Source organism: Cryptomeria japonica, chromosome 3, assembly GCF_030272615.1.
Source record: "Cryptomeria japonica chromosome 3, Sugi_1.0, whole genome shotgun sequence".
NCBI classification, from domain to species: domain Eukaryota; kingdom Viridiplantae; phylum Streptophyta; class Pinopsida; order Cupressales; family Cupressaceae; genus Cryptomeria; species Cryptomeria japonica.
Window position 1 is genome coordinate 54,946,913 of NC_081407.1, and position 15,344 is coordinate 54,962,256.

At 32.1% G+C, this 15,344-nt stretch overlaps 1 protein-coding gene across 3 annotated transcripts in view; it reads left to right on the top strand.

Moving 5' to 3' along the window:
- The window catches only part of LOC131032844 (truncated transcription factor CAULIFLOWER D), a 134,508-nt gene extending 120,601 nt beyond the window's left edge, over positions 1 to 13,907 (top strand). For 2 of the 3 annotated variants that reach the window (XM_057963931.2, XM_057963924.2), the window contains exons 6-7: positions 13,119 to 13,160; positions 13,448 to 13,907. In XM_057963931.2, the coding sequence (XP_057819914.1) occupies positions 13,119 to 13,160; positions 13,448 to 13,621 (216 nt within the window). In that variant the 3' untranslated portion in view covers positions 13,622 to 13,907. Of the gene's footprint in view, positions 1 to 13,118; positions 13,161 to 13,245; positions 13,365 to 13,447 lie in introns of all 3 variants that reach the window. The other variant, XM_057963939.2, reaches the window with a different exon arrangement.
- Positions 13,908 to 15,344: the final 1,437 nt, after the last annotated feature.

The window sequence follows — 15,344 nt, forward strand, 5'->3', positions numbered from 1 at the left end:
GAGCATCTTTATGTCGCGACATAGCGACAGTCGTTGGATCTTCTTCAATCACCATTGTTCTGTCAGACTTGCTCACTGGTTATTTTGCCCTTCTGTTGCAGATGCATGCGTAGGGGGGCCCCCGGATCGCTCAGCGACACCTTGTCAAAAGCCCGTAAGCTTTGACACTAAGGATGTGTGTGACTTTTCATTTGAATACAAAAATGCTCCTCCCCGCGGTCAATGTGGGATAAATGGTTTACACGCCTGGCGACTGAAATTGCTTCCTCAGACTATGCAGAGAGGATGGTTCTGGTCTGGGCCTGGACTATACACCTGCCATTGCATTGTTCATAAAACTTCGATGCCTCCCCAAACGCCTGTGAATCTTTATTTGCCTAAACTGCTTGCATTAGCTGTCGGCCATGGTTCACCGCTGGTGGTTTGTCACCATTGCACGCTAATAACCATCGAGCACTTTTATGTTGCGATATAGCGACAGTTGCGAGATCTAAAGAAACTTGCTCGATCTTTAGGATACCCGACATATACATAGGAGAAGACATAGGACTTAGGAAAAATTAAAATTTATCAGAACCCACCCAGGCCTAGACTTAAAAGGGGCCCCCTTGACGACGCATAGATCCTTCCACTTAAGTGGAAAAGGTAACGAGCAAAGACCTCTAACAAAAGAAAGGGAAATTTTGAATCTTGAACCTTGAACCGATTTGGTTCAAGGGTTCAAGTTCAAAACGAATTACAATAATGTGCTACAAAGGTTTAATTTTCTAAATGTTTTCATTTAAAAGTAAAAACCCTATACCCTCAGAACCACAAACTCCGAGGAAAAGGTCAAATTCTGAATTTCGACAGACTCCAACAACAAAAGGCAAGATTTTCAACATATTTGAAACAGTGATAACATATCTCTTGATCACACACAAGAGGATCTACTGGATATCTTTGAGGATAATCCTACCCATGTCTCTATGCCTGGCTTGACATCATTGGAGATTGATACTTCTACTTCCGGTTTTGATAAATTCATGTTGCAAGCATCACATCCTCCAGTGACTGAACGGGCTATGATTGTTGTCCAGACAAAAACCTCTCCTAGAGTGACTACTTTAGTTCAAACAGAAACTGCTTCTTCCCTAGTTGCTTCTGAGGCAAATTATATGTGTTTACCTCCATGGCTAAGCTCTTTCACTTCTAAAAGAAAGAAGTAGGAGATTTCTCCTGACATCTTATATTTTTCAGAAGCTCAAGCAAACTAAACCCAAGGTTGCTAAAAGAGCTAAGACAATTTATAGAGTGACAATTGACAACAACAGGATGAAAGTTGTAGAGATTGTTGAAGCAATGGTAGATAAACCACATGAAGAGATACAAGCTTCTAACTACAAAATCACTAGGGTGGAACTTGGTAAACAAACACATGCAGTTGTCATGCATGACTCTCAGCATTAAGTGTCTTCATTGGTGCAACGATATGAGGAACTTTTGGAAAAGAAAGATAAGCTGCAGGAGGAAAATTTGCAGCTTGTCGTAGTTATTCAGAGAATTACCAAGTCTTCTGAAGGGGAGAATAATCCTTCAACTTCTTTCAAAGCAAAAGAATCAGTCCAAGAAGTTGAAAGAGTTGTTCAGAAAGTACAAGCGTTGGGTTCTTGGGTAGATCAGATTTTTGATCTATGTGCTCAAGTGTTGAAGGAGGTGTTTCAAGTAATGGTCAAGTTCGAGACCATTAAAAAAAAATTGAACCAAACTACTGAATCCTTCAAACATAATCTGGAATGCATCGAGAGCAACTTGAAAGTTTGGCACGGGATGCCACAAGAAAAGTTGACTGTTCTTCATGAGAATGGCATGATTTCTTCTAGAATCATGTATCTAGAATTTGGAGAACTTCTAGATAATAAAGCCCTTGTTCTAAAGGCACTCATTGAAGAAATTGATGAGGCCTTAGGATTGCGCGCCGAAGTATTGCAAGATGTTGTTTCTCATTGTGAGAAAGGTTCTTGTAATATTATGAATTAGAATGGAGAGTTGCTGCCAGAAGAGGAGGTCCTCACAGATTTGAAGAGGAAGATTCATCAAGAATGGAGCAATGAACAATTTTCAGCTCCATCGATTCAAGCTTTGGTGAAATACCAAATCTTCTTGTATGAAATCCAGTCCACTCTTGAGAAGTACAACTCTACAATTCTTGGTTGTAGTGATGTTATTGTCAAAACAATGATTGTTGCTAAGAATACCCATGAGCCGAATCCTGATGAGCTACAAGGAATTATCCAGAAGTTCGAAGAATACATGGCCAAACATGCTACCGTATAAGTGCTTTCAACACTTGGTTTATATTTCAGCATTGTAATTTCAAAATTGTAGTTTTTCTTTTGACAAGTTTATTTGTAGAAACGCTTTTGTAATTGCAAGTTGATCACTTGCACTTTTGTAAATACAAGTAAGCTGATTACAAGTCAATTTAGAATAGGGCTTGTAATCTTGAATAAGTCTTTGTTAGTAGTTAGAATAAGACATAGTGGATGAGAGAATTTCTCAAGTTAGTTGGGATCCTCCCACCTTTTTCTGAAGACCTCTCTCCTATAAATACTTGAGGGGGTCTATTGTATCTTTTTATCTTTTGAAAAGCAAGAAAACTCTGCAAGATTTTCTACTCATAAAGACTTTGAGCTTTATAATTGTAAATTTGTTATCTCTGAGTAATACAAGAGAAGTGAGGAATTTCAGACTTTGTGTCGAAGTCTTGTTTTGTCGCTTTGTGTTCTTATGTTATCTTGGGATATATCTTTGTGTTTATTTTGAAGATTGTGGAAGGCTGTTAGAAAGAGTTTCACTTCATTTAATTGCAGACTCTGTGTTGTAGCTATTGGAAGTGGAATTAGTTTAGATATTACAATTAGAGTTGAGAAGGATCTCAAGACTGTGTGTTTATGATAGATTCTCAAATAGATTAGCTTTAGAAGTGCATTCTATTTGCAGACTTTGTGCTGCTATATATTGCATTTGGTTCTGAAAATTATCATTACAAGGGTTGATAGGATCGCAAATATTCAAGACTTTGAGCTTGATATTGTTTTCCCGTCCCAGAAGAAGTGACAGAAATCTTTGGGTTTTCCGAAAACTTCATTTCCTCTTTCTTATTTCGTGGTACAAGTTGTTACTGATATTTGCTTTTAATTGCTATTCTTTCTTGTGAAGAGGAAAGAATATAGTTTTTCTTGAAACACGAAGGAAAACTGTAATCCCATCTGTTTTTATTAGTTTTATTAATTTAGATAGGGGGAGCCTTCCCTTAGAATTAAGAGACTATTTACTTACACGTGACTGAAATCCACAATTTTATACAGCTGTTGAGGTGTACAAAATTTTCAACCACCACAACTGCCAAAGATCAAGAATCTATCCAGCTTGACTTGATTAAAGTATTTCCCATATCCCTGTTGGACCAGGTGAACTGGGTATCTTTCAACTCCACAACTTGTAACACTGTTCTATTTAGAAAATCTACAAAGTTGAGCATACCTTCAGAGTAATCATCTTGACTTCCAAGCTTTTTTAATGGGTACAAAGGCGTGTTGAAGTCCCCATCCAACATCTAATATCTATTTGGGAATCGAACAGCAAGGAGAGTTTGTCCGAGAGGTATTTTCTAAGCAGAAGTATTAATGAGCTTCCAGTTAACTTTTGTCAAAATATTAGTCTGTTAGTCTATTCTTGTAACGGCTCACTTTAAACCCCATAAACGAAGAAGGGCTCCACATTGTAGCCATTCCTCCTTAAGCACCTGCAGACAATAATACAAAAAGTACCAATCGGCCAGATTTTAGCAGCTACAAAAGAAAAATTTGATTCTACTTTGTTTAATTCTTGAAGAAGGAGAACATCTATCTCGTTATCTAAAATGCAGCATTTTAGCAGATATTGTTTCTGCGGGCTATTTTTTCCTCTTATATTTATGAAAGAATCTTCTTTCCTTATATTTTCTCAACCCTGAAAGATTCTCAGAAATCTTTTTTTCTCAATTGAAACTTCTTTCGTGGTCTCCCTTGATCAGGTCTCCCTATGAGACAATCTCGTGGTCTCTCCTCGCCCACACATGATTCTTTTTCCAAGTTGTTTTCCATTTATTCTTACTACCAACCAGAGTCCAAATCTAATTCTCCTTACACGAATCAATTAAGGAAGGAATATACTGGTGAAGCGAATCTTCTACCTCATGTTGTGAGTCCTGGTGATCCGTTAATACTTGATCTAAAGCGACGTTCTCGTCTTTAAGGTCTTTTACTTCCGGACTCTTGTCCAAACTATTCTTTAACAGTGCAATATTGATTTCAGAACTTTTTTGTTGATTGCTCTTGGCCTCCTCAATAAAAGTATCAACAGAATAAAATTTAAAAGAATGGAAGGAGGAGGATAAGAGGAATCAGAGGAATCATAGATTCTGTGAACTGAGAGGACGTCCAATCGCTTTCTATATTGTGTTTGGCTCATGACAAGGCTCAAGTTTTTGATAAAGGCACTGTAGGAGTACTTGTTTCAAAAGTTCACAATGATGGGATGCCTCGGACAAGAATGAAATAAATAAACAAGTAATTAGTGAGTCCACTGGATTCTAAATTCATTGGAACTTCTAATAAGTTCTTAAAGTGCTTAGTTATCAAGTTGTTTATGCCAATGTTTAAAATTCGGTGAACAACTTGATAACAAACTATTTGACATATTATATAGTTGTAGTTGAAATAGTTAGTTATCAAGTTGTTTGTAAAGAGGAGGTCTAAAATATAAGAATCTATGTTTTGAGAGGTGGCAATCTGTAAGCTTTTTTTCATAGGTTTTCCAAGTTTTTAATTTCTTTTTTTTGATAAACAACTTTTCTTTATGAACTCTTTTCAATAGAGATTATGGAGAAAGTTATTTATGTCATTAACTTCAGAATGTTTATGGTGTTCATCTTATCGTGTTGCATATCATAAAGTTATACTCAAAATTATTGTGATGCTTATGGATTCAAGTATTTTCTTTGAGCTACAGAGAAGTTAATAAGAGTCATTGTAACACATGCTGAGAACTACGAGTTAATATTTGTTTGTTTATTAAATCATTCATTCTATAATTTTTTTTCTCTATTAGTATTTTAATTAATTTGAAAATCAAGGTCTACAATACCAGGGAGACGCCCCTCTTAAAACCAAAGGTAGGTTGAATGAGATAGGAACCTTACAAATTGATGGTGCAAATTATACTATTTCTTGAATATAAGAGAAACAAGTTTTTAGAGCATTTTTAATAGTACAAATCTATTTACCAACAAGTACCTAAGGCATTTTATTCCATAGAGGGGATCTAATATGGATCCTCACAAGGTCAAGGCCATAATAGAATGACAAATAGCTAGAACCTTATTCATTAGTATCACTAATTTGTAAAAACTTATGACAACATAGCAGTAACAATCATAGGTTTATTGAGTGAATCCCTTTAGTGAAATGAGCTAGTCCCCAAGATATTTTAAAAAACATAGGAAAGCAATATACACAACTCTAGTTTTAGTTATTATAAATTTTATAAAGCCTTCATTTTGTAGTGTGATTATCTTGTTATGGCATAGGTATGGTAGGAGGGTAGTAATTATGCGAGAGGAAAGACCCGTAACATTTGGGAGTCACCAATTACAAGGTAAGGATTTGGTGAACAAAATAATAGCTATCATACATGTTGTCAAATAATAGAGAATATATCTAATGGGGAAGATAATTTAAGGTAAACATAAATCATGATAGTTTCAAATAATTCATAGGATGGAGTTTACCATTTGAGGAACAAAAAAATAGATCACAAAGATATTTTAAAATGGCTTTGAGATGACATGCAAAAAATAGTAGGAGAATGCTATGGCTAACTATTCTGTCTAGGAAGAATAAGCTTACAATTTAACTATTTATTCCATTTGTATAATACAAGTAGATTAAGTGGATGAGGTACAAGAAGAACGGAAAGTTAATATGAATGCACCACATTTCAATAAAAATCTCTAACAAAATTAAATTATGTAAGATAAATTTTCATTGAAAGAACACGCTCTATGGTACAAGGCCGTGGTGTAGCCTATTTAGGAATTGAACCCTCAAATTCAATGTTTTGGTGGAGCTCTATGTAATGTCCCCTACTAAATTTAGCCCTATTTTAGCCATAATTAATCCATCTCAACATACTTATGACAAACTAAATTGATTAGGAGACAAAATTATCTTAACATGAATCCAATCAGTGATAATCCACAGTTCAAACAGTAAATGTTCATTCAAATTACTATGTCTATACATATATCTATATATTTATATATATTTTTTTATTTTCAGATAGTATTATCATATATATTTTACTACAGAGCAGTTCTTATAAAATATTATAATAATTATAATCATTATATTATTTTCTATAAATATATTATTATTATGTTCTGCATCTTCATATTAAGCACATCACTGTACATACCACCAAGAACAGGGATGTTTTACTGCTTAGCCTTCTAATTGTTCTCCCTTGGAAACAACTCAATCCTATCTTCTTAAATATTTGAGTAATAGCGAGAATGAATAATATATTCTTATTATCTTAAATGTTTATTTAAGAGTTCTTTCTGATTTTACAATCTAATATTATTATTTTCTGATCAAGACATTATATATATATATATAATTTTTCAGACACTATTATAAATATATAACTGCATAATAATATAAATGCAGAACAGTTCTCAGAAAGAAGCATCGCTACTAAAACAATTCGTAAATAAAACATACCAATGGCAGCAATATACAACAACCTGATTATATCCATCGATCACCACTTTCTTTCCTTACTGTTCGATGCCTTTTCCTGACCACCTATTCCTTCTCCTTAAAATTTACTTTTCTTCCGTATTCTCCATGTCTTACTTTCCCTTCTCTTTATGAATGAATGTTTTTATAATAGGAATCTGCCAGTCAAATAGTATTATGCTCCTACAAGGATGATCGTTGATATTATAAACTGAACTTATTTCCGTTTCTTTTTTCCATGATGCCCCCCTTCAAAATGGGATTCAATTCATATTATATATCTTGTAATCCAAATGGTTACACCCCTTGAATGTGTAAGAGACATGTCTTTCCCTAACAATGTCTCTCCACAACAGATCGCTGCCTTTTATTAATTTATTTGAATTCGGTGATTGATATATAAATATATATAAATTATATATTTATTATTTTAAATATGTAGGTTGTCTTTTACAATTAAGAATATGTAAATTATGTTTCTAATATTAATTTATTTATTTTTGAATATTTCATGAATATTATTTGGAACAAATATTAATTAATATTATATAATAAATAAATAAATTTCAAATAATCATTCGTTGGTAATTAATTATTATATTAATTAATAATAATAATTACTTCATTTAGAATATATATAACAATCAAGGAGGGGACATGACAGTCCGCCCTTCCCGAAATTGCTTGTCCTCAAGCAATTGACAATTTCCTCAAACTGAGTTATCTCCAAATAAAAAAACAAGGTATACATATGTATATGTGAAGACACGAAGTATACATGAAATGTATACACAATACACGTAAGTAAGTGAAGCATGAAGCTTGAATGCATGTAATACACATGAATACGTGCAAGGAATAATGTATGAGGCATAAGAGTATGTAAGACATGAGGCATCTACGTAGGGTATGAAGTGATTCACACGAAGTCATGTAATTACATGCAAGGCTTGAAGTAAACATGGAAGTCTGGAAGCATAAACATAAGTAATGCATGTAACAATATTCAGCATATAAGGCAAGAAGCATACAAATGAACATATGCAGCATAAAGTATATGTATGAGGCATGAAGTAATGCACATAAATGCCATAAAACATGATGGGCACACATAAGGCTTGAAACCATGTAAGGCAAGAAGCAGCATGCATGAATACACGTAAGGAATGAAGTAATGCACATAAGTAAAGCATGAATCATACATATGAATACATGCAAGACATGAATCACAAGAAGCATGATTTATACACATGAATACACTCAAGGTGTGTATCATATGTATCATATAAGTGAATACAATTAAGGCATGCAACATACACATGAAATACATATAGTACATAAGGTATGGAGTATACAATTGAATCTTCTTAAGTTAAGTAGCAGGAATTCACTAAGTCATAGATCATACAAAGCATGAAAATCACGCATATAGAAAAATATGTGAATCATCTGCAAGAATACACTAAGGCATGAATCATTCATCAGGCATGTAGACATATAAATGCATGTATTGCATGAAGTATACATGTTAGGGATAATGCAATAAATACACGACAGGTACACAAAGCATGAAGCAATACTCTTAAGTACATATCAGACATGTAGTGCAAATAAAAAACATGAAGTACACACATGAAGTATGAAGTAGTACACATGTAGACATTAAGTAATATACAATAAAGCATGAAGTATGCACATAAGACATGTAAGGCCTGAAGCAATACACAAATACACATAAGACACATAGCATATATAAGAAAGGCACTCATGGAGTGGACATGCTGTAGACATACCAGTCGTGAAGCAACACATAAAGATACAAGGTATTCTTGCTGAAAAAACATATTAGACATGAAACCATCACATGAATACACATAATATATATACAAAGAATACATACATTAGGACGGTACATATGTAATTATCCTGAAAACATGACAACATTAAGCAATCCCATAAACATTCATACAAAACATATATAATGGAGCAATCAAGTTGAAGACACATCAGGCATATAGTAAACACATAATCATAGATCATTTACATAGGCAACAATTATTGCTTACAAGATCATAAAGGTAATTCATTCTATTATAAGAATTTGAAACCAGAATAAAATCAGGTTTGCCCAACCGTCCCATATTGAGCCCAAAAGCAGTCGCATGCCCTTCTGGCCCCCTATGGTGTGGGTCTTGTCCCCTAGATCATACCTTGTTCCTTAGTACCAGGTTTGCCCAACCATCCCATATTGAACCAAAAGCAGTCACATGCCCTTCTGGCCCCCTATGGCATGGGTCTTATCCCCTAGATCATACCTTGTTCCATAGTACTAGATCATACCTGTCATGTCCCCTCCTTAATCATTACATATAGCATAATGAAATCAGAAATAACTAAAAATAATAATAAACATAAAAATAAATCCAAGAATATAAATATGATAACAATACATATATTGATCACTTATTGTTTATAGAAATAAACAATAATAGAGTTTGCTTGCTACTGACTTATTATTATTACAAATATTGATCAACTGAGTGATACCGTGGATGAAGCAACCTATTTATATAGCAGTAAGGAAATAAGATATTACGGAAATCCTTTGTAAGATACAGCTACCACAATTTAATTACGGGTTTCCTCGCTACGTGGTCGGTGAAGACGAGCTCCCATGGCACTCGTTAAGTTTCGAATGGAAAGCACTGAAGTTATAGTAATCGGGATAAACCATTAAGGGTAATAGTATCGGGCAATTTTCAAACAAAATCCTACGTAATTGATTCTCAATAATATGGACAGCGATATCATATACGGCATCAACTCAGTATAAGCGACTAGATACCCACTGAATGGCTTTAATTAATATCTAAGAAAGAAAGATTATAATCACTGTACAGGAAAGTATCGAATCAAGACAATTCTATCATTGTGATCCAAAGGAAGCATGCACGAAAGTAAAGATTCACAATTACTAAAGAGGTGTGATTTGACCAACCTGTATAATTTTTGGAGAGATATGATTAAATAAGTAAATACAAACAAAAACATCAAATAGAACATTTAACCAATAATGGTGGAAAAGTGCGATTAGAAGCATTAATCATTGTTTATGAAGATAGGCGATTAAAGGGATGTCTTTTCAACCCCAAAGCATGTCAGCTTCCAAGTTGGCAAGATATATAATAGATATCCAATCCATTCTATTGAAAAAACAAGAAGGGACGAAGGAAATCATAAGGAGAAATCGGAGGTCGGAACTGTTATTAAGTTACAGGCAGTGACAACCTTGTCCTGAGTGGTATGCATAGGGGATGTGTTTTAAAGATTGCTTAATATATATAGCCCGATAATGTTTGTATGAAGAATTTAATAATAATAATATTAGCATAAACTACAATATGTATAATAGTAATACTAATATAAAGGGATTCAAGCTTAATTTCACATACTGTGGCATGTCAGATCTGTCTGCCACTACAGCTACTAGGTGGAATAATGATTGGTGTTTAGTAAATGGGCAGTGTAGTAATTTATATTATTGGGAATATAATTCTGTTTTATATATTTATATATATATATATATACATAAGGGTTGTTCAGTCAAATAATATTTTACAAAGAACTACTTTGCAGTAAAACTTAGTGTAATACTATCTGAACTTAGATAAATAAATATATATAGAAATCATAATTTGAATGAACAAGTAAATGTGAGATTATAAATCTGATTGAATTATCAATTCAATATCAGGAAGAAGATTATGTTGTCACTGATTGAATTCCGGTTAAGACGGTTTTGTCTCCTAATCAACGTAGTTTAAGTCATAAGTATGTTGAGATGGATTAATTATGGTTAAAACAGGACTAAACCTAGTAGGGGACATTACACTCTACTACTCTCAAGTAGGTGGACAATAAGGATTCTTGAAAACATGTCACAAATGAAGAAAAATGTTTTTTATTAGGCTAGAAGGTGATGTCAAGAAATTTATTTTAGAATGCATAGTATAGTAACAAAATAAATAAAATGTAATTAAAACTTTGGGCATTCTACAATCTTTATCTATTTTAAGCCATATGTAGGAATAGGTATCAATAGATTTTATCATGTTTTTTAATGGATTATATCGCTGAATGTGCATATTTTTGTGTTTATATCATACCTATTTATAGAAAGCATTATAGAAAGAGCCCTCGAATATCATTCAAAGGTTTCCTGGCACAAAAAATTATAGAATAATAATGATCCTATTTTTATATATAATTTTCGCTTTTTCTTATGTGCTCAGCTTTATCATAGACTATTAAGTCATTCCCAATTAGATTGAAAAGAAAAGGTGTTCACTAGGATCTTTTAAAGATATCTTCCATTTGTTTATTGAGATAAAAATATGAGATGTGGATATTGCCTGCCACTCGGCAAATGACAATACAATGTTTTTTCACACTTTTCTCCTTTTCCCATTGTATGGGACCATCCACTATCCATCACTTATTCATTTTGGGTAATCTAAAATTTAAGGAGACAGAAAAATGAAATATCAGAGAATGATGTGAATAACAAGTTCTTTGAGGGCTATCTTTTACATTTCACTTCATATAAATAAGAGAGATAGGTGCAATGGCTTCTATTAGTAGAATTTTAGTATGGTACTTATTTTCATTCTAAATCTAGAACCAATTGTAATGCCTTGTGGTTGCTATCTACCATCTCTTTCTTGTAAGTGCACTCAAGGTTGAGAATAGTTGAAGAACACATTCAACACGAGCAAGAGGTACTCTATAGTTGGAGGGAGAACATATCAATAATAAAGAGTAGAATGAAGTAGCAAGTAGATAGACACTGCAAGGAAAGAAATTTTTATTGTTGGAGATTGACACTTGTGTGATTATATTCATATTAGTATATAATGAGTAAAACAATAGAAGAATGACAATCTTTGCACCCACCAATTATAGCCCTTACATAGTTTTGCAGAAGATTGGCAATTTAGCAAACAAGTTGGAGCTGTCAGGGTCAGCAAAAATATAGTCTCTTACATTTATTTATTATATGAAGGTGGTTATTAAAGGAAGTTTTTCATATTAGACATAATTATTAGAGCTTGATGATGAGGGAAAAATAATTCTAAATAAGGGAATATTTTAAATAGGCACTAAGAGGTTCTAATCAAGGGTGCTTATAGAGTATATGATCAAGTGGAAGAATTATCCTTTCAAAGATTCTATATAAAGAATAAAAAATTCATGCATACACTTCCCAAAAAGGTGGGCATGCTATTACCTTAGCCCATTGAGATATATCTGACCAACTTTTGCTAGCATCTTAGATATGTGATCAACTATTTAGCTCTATGGATGGGCCTTGTAATCCAGTCTTTTACCAATATCAAAAATTGTTTGTTAAAATAAATTTTAATTAAGTTATGTGATTATCTATATAATCTTATATAGATAGTTAGGGCAATCTTAACTGCCTTCATGATATAATTATGATATATATAGGAAATTTGATTAGTTTATACTTAATAATATTGCGAATTATATATTTTTAGACTTTTGAAAGATTGCTTCTTAAATTGACTTGTTATGATTGCAATAATTTCACTATATCATATTTTTCCCGACCCTCTTTAACCATGTAAGTTATGCAATAAAGAATGCTGATATAACTATAAATTTATTACAAGATTGTATATTTATTATTCTTTATATTGAAAGTAATATATAAGATTCGATTTTGATTCTTTATTTAAAAAATATGATGTCACTTTATTCCTTTGGAATTACACTGCTTTAAAGATTGGAGTGTCACCTCATTCGTTGTTAAAAAAAGAAGTTATTGCTCCCATCTCTTCAGAATTTCTATAAACATAACTCTCTTACATTTGTCTTATATATTCTATAAATAAAATAGTAAAATTTTATTTGTTGCTGATGAAATTTGTACGCTTTTTCAATAAATTAATTATTACTCGTTTAACGTCCAAACCATTTATCTTGGAATCTTACACCACTTTAGGGCTTAAATCTGAATATTTTTTCTTAGACAGACTGTTCTTTAATCTGAACTCTTTTCGTTGAAGATGGTCCACATCTACCGATCAGTCTGACCTAGAATGAACATGGTTAATATTTCCCTTTATTTTTAGTTTGGCTTTCTCAACATGTTTTGCATTTTAAATCTGAATTGCTATACACTGGATAAATAAAACTGCTGTAAATTCCTCACTGATCACAACTATACTCAAGCTGTTTTGATAATGGCTGATGATTTGAATTGTCACGCAGGCAAAATCACTTATAGTGGAAAACGCTTATATATTTAAAAAGGTAACAGACTGTCTATCGATATTCTTATTGCCATCATAATGTTTGTTTTGCTTTTGGCATGGATAAAACTGTAAACTTGCTACAGATTGGTAGAAGTCGCACGGCATGGCACCTTAATAATGACACCGCGGAAGAAGTCAACTATAATTTGGAAACAGATGCTGCAACTCAACAAGATCTACCTCAAACTAATCTCAATCTCGCGTAATTATTATGATCATAATTTTTAATAAACAATTCTTCTTTATTGCATAAGATAAAATTTAATGAAGAAATTGTGTGTGCAGCCTCTCATGAATTCAAGGGGACTCTATGGTCAAAGTGATTTTTCTGCAACTTATTTCAGGCACAGTGAAGTTCCAACAGTACAGTTTTCAAACAGATTATATATTAAGCAATCAAGTATTCCATTAATGTTCTTAGATTCGCACCTCTCACTTTCTTTGTTGTCTATGCTATGATTTGAGCTGGGCGCTCAATCTTTTCACATTAATTTTAGCAAATTGAAAATAACTTCTAGATTGAAATAGTATACAAGGGTAAATTTCAGAGCGTATTATGGTTCTCTTTAATGTAAAGGCCAGAATCTGTAACTTGCAACAAACCATAACCCATCAAAATTTCCTTAAATTGTTTTTCATGGTTACAAATTTTTAGCAGGTTGCATCTCCCAAACAAAATATTTTAGAAGAACACTTGAATCAATATTAGCTATGCAAGGTATGTATTATAGTGCCATATTCTGTACGCGCTGTTTTTCAAATGCTTTGTTTATACTGTTCTTAAAAACTATTGTATTCATATCTTATTAGTTCAAAATTATGCATATAAGCGAAATCGCTTAGACACATATACACAGAAAATTATACTAGTTGTTACTGTTATTTTAGCGCTGCACTATATATAGGAAATAGAGCAGCAATATAAATTATAAAGGATATGGCTTACAAGTCATATACTTCCATATACATTATTAGGGGAGAGAATTATACAAGTAATTTGAATTAGAACAATTGCCATGAGAGTTTGAGAAATATGTTTAACAATTGTTTTTAGAAATGGTAGTTTGAATAACAAAAATTTGGACAAATTTAATGGTAAGTTATGATTCAATAATATCTATGTATACTATTAATTTTATTTATTTTTATTGATAATATATATGAACATATTATTTGTTTATTTGTCATAAATTTATAATATAGTTTTGATAAGGAAATCAAATTTAAATTTATAATATAGTATTGATAAGGAAATCAAATTTCAACAGTGCTAAAGTTATCATTTTGTTGTATAATTGATCTAAATGCTTGAAATGCAGGTTTTGTTTCAGTTTTTTTGAGATAGACATGATGGACATGATGATGGTTTACTTTTAATCATTTTTATTATATTTTTTTTTCATGTTAATGATACATTATATATGATGTTAATCAAATTGTCCCACTTTTTAAGTTAAATTGTCACTGTAATATTGTGTAATATTGAATGAACAATGTTGTTGTGAGACATTTGACAAATAATCAAACCGCAAACCAATGATAGAGAAAGCATAAAATGATCTTTTAATAATTTGCTTTACTATCTGCATAAGAAGCCAAGTTATTTATTTCATTCCTCCCCAAAAAAGTTGCATGATAAATCTTGAAAAGGTGAAAATTCACGAGTGAGCAAAACAACATAAGAGAGTAAAATTCAAGAGCATAAAATAGGGGTGCCATGCTTTCTTTCTTTTTTTATGAAGTTGGTTAATCCTTGTTGTCCAAATTGTACCATTACTTTTTAATGAGGGGTTTGTCTGTTTGCTGGAAACAAAAATTGTTGAATATTATCATTTTTTTTTCATCTTATTTTCTTAAGATTAATTTTACTCCAACTTTTTCCTTTTTATTCCTTTCAGATATATAATATCATATTTGATCAATAAAATATGTATAGGACATTCAAATAATTTTATTAAATCCTTTTCATTTGACATGTCTAATATAATAAGACGTAATAAAATATGTATAGGAAAGTTGAATAATTTTATTAAATCTTTTTCATTTGGCATATTTGATTGTAAATATATTGAGTATAATAATATATGTTATCAATGATATTGCCAACTTTAAAAGTATTAATACTAATTTATAATTGTATTCCTTTTTTTTTTTTTTTTTGTATTGTAGAAGAAGAAGATTT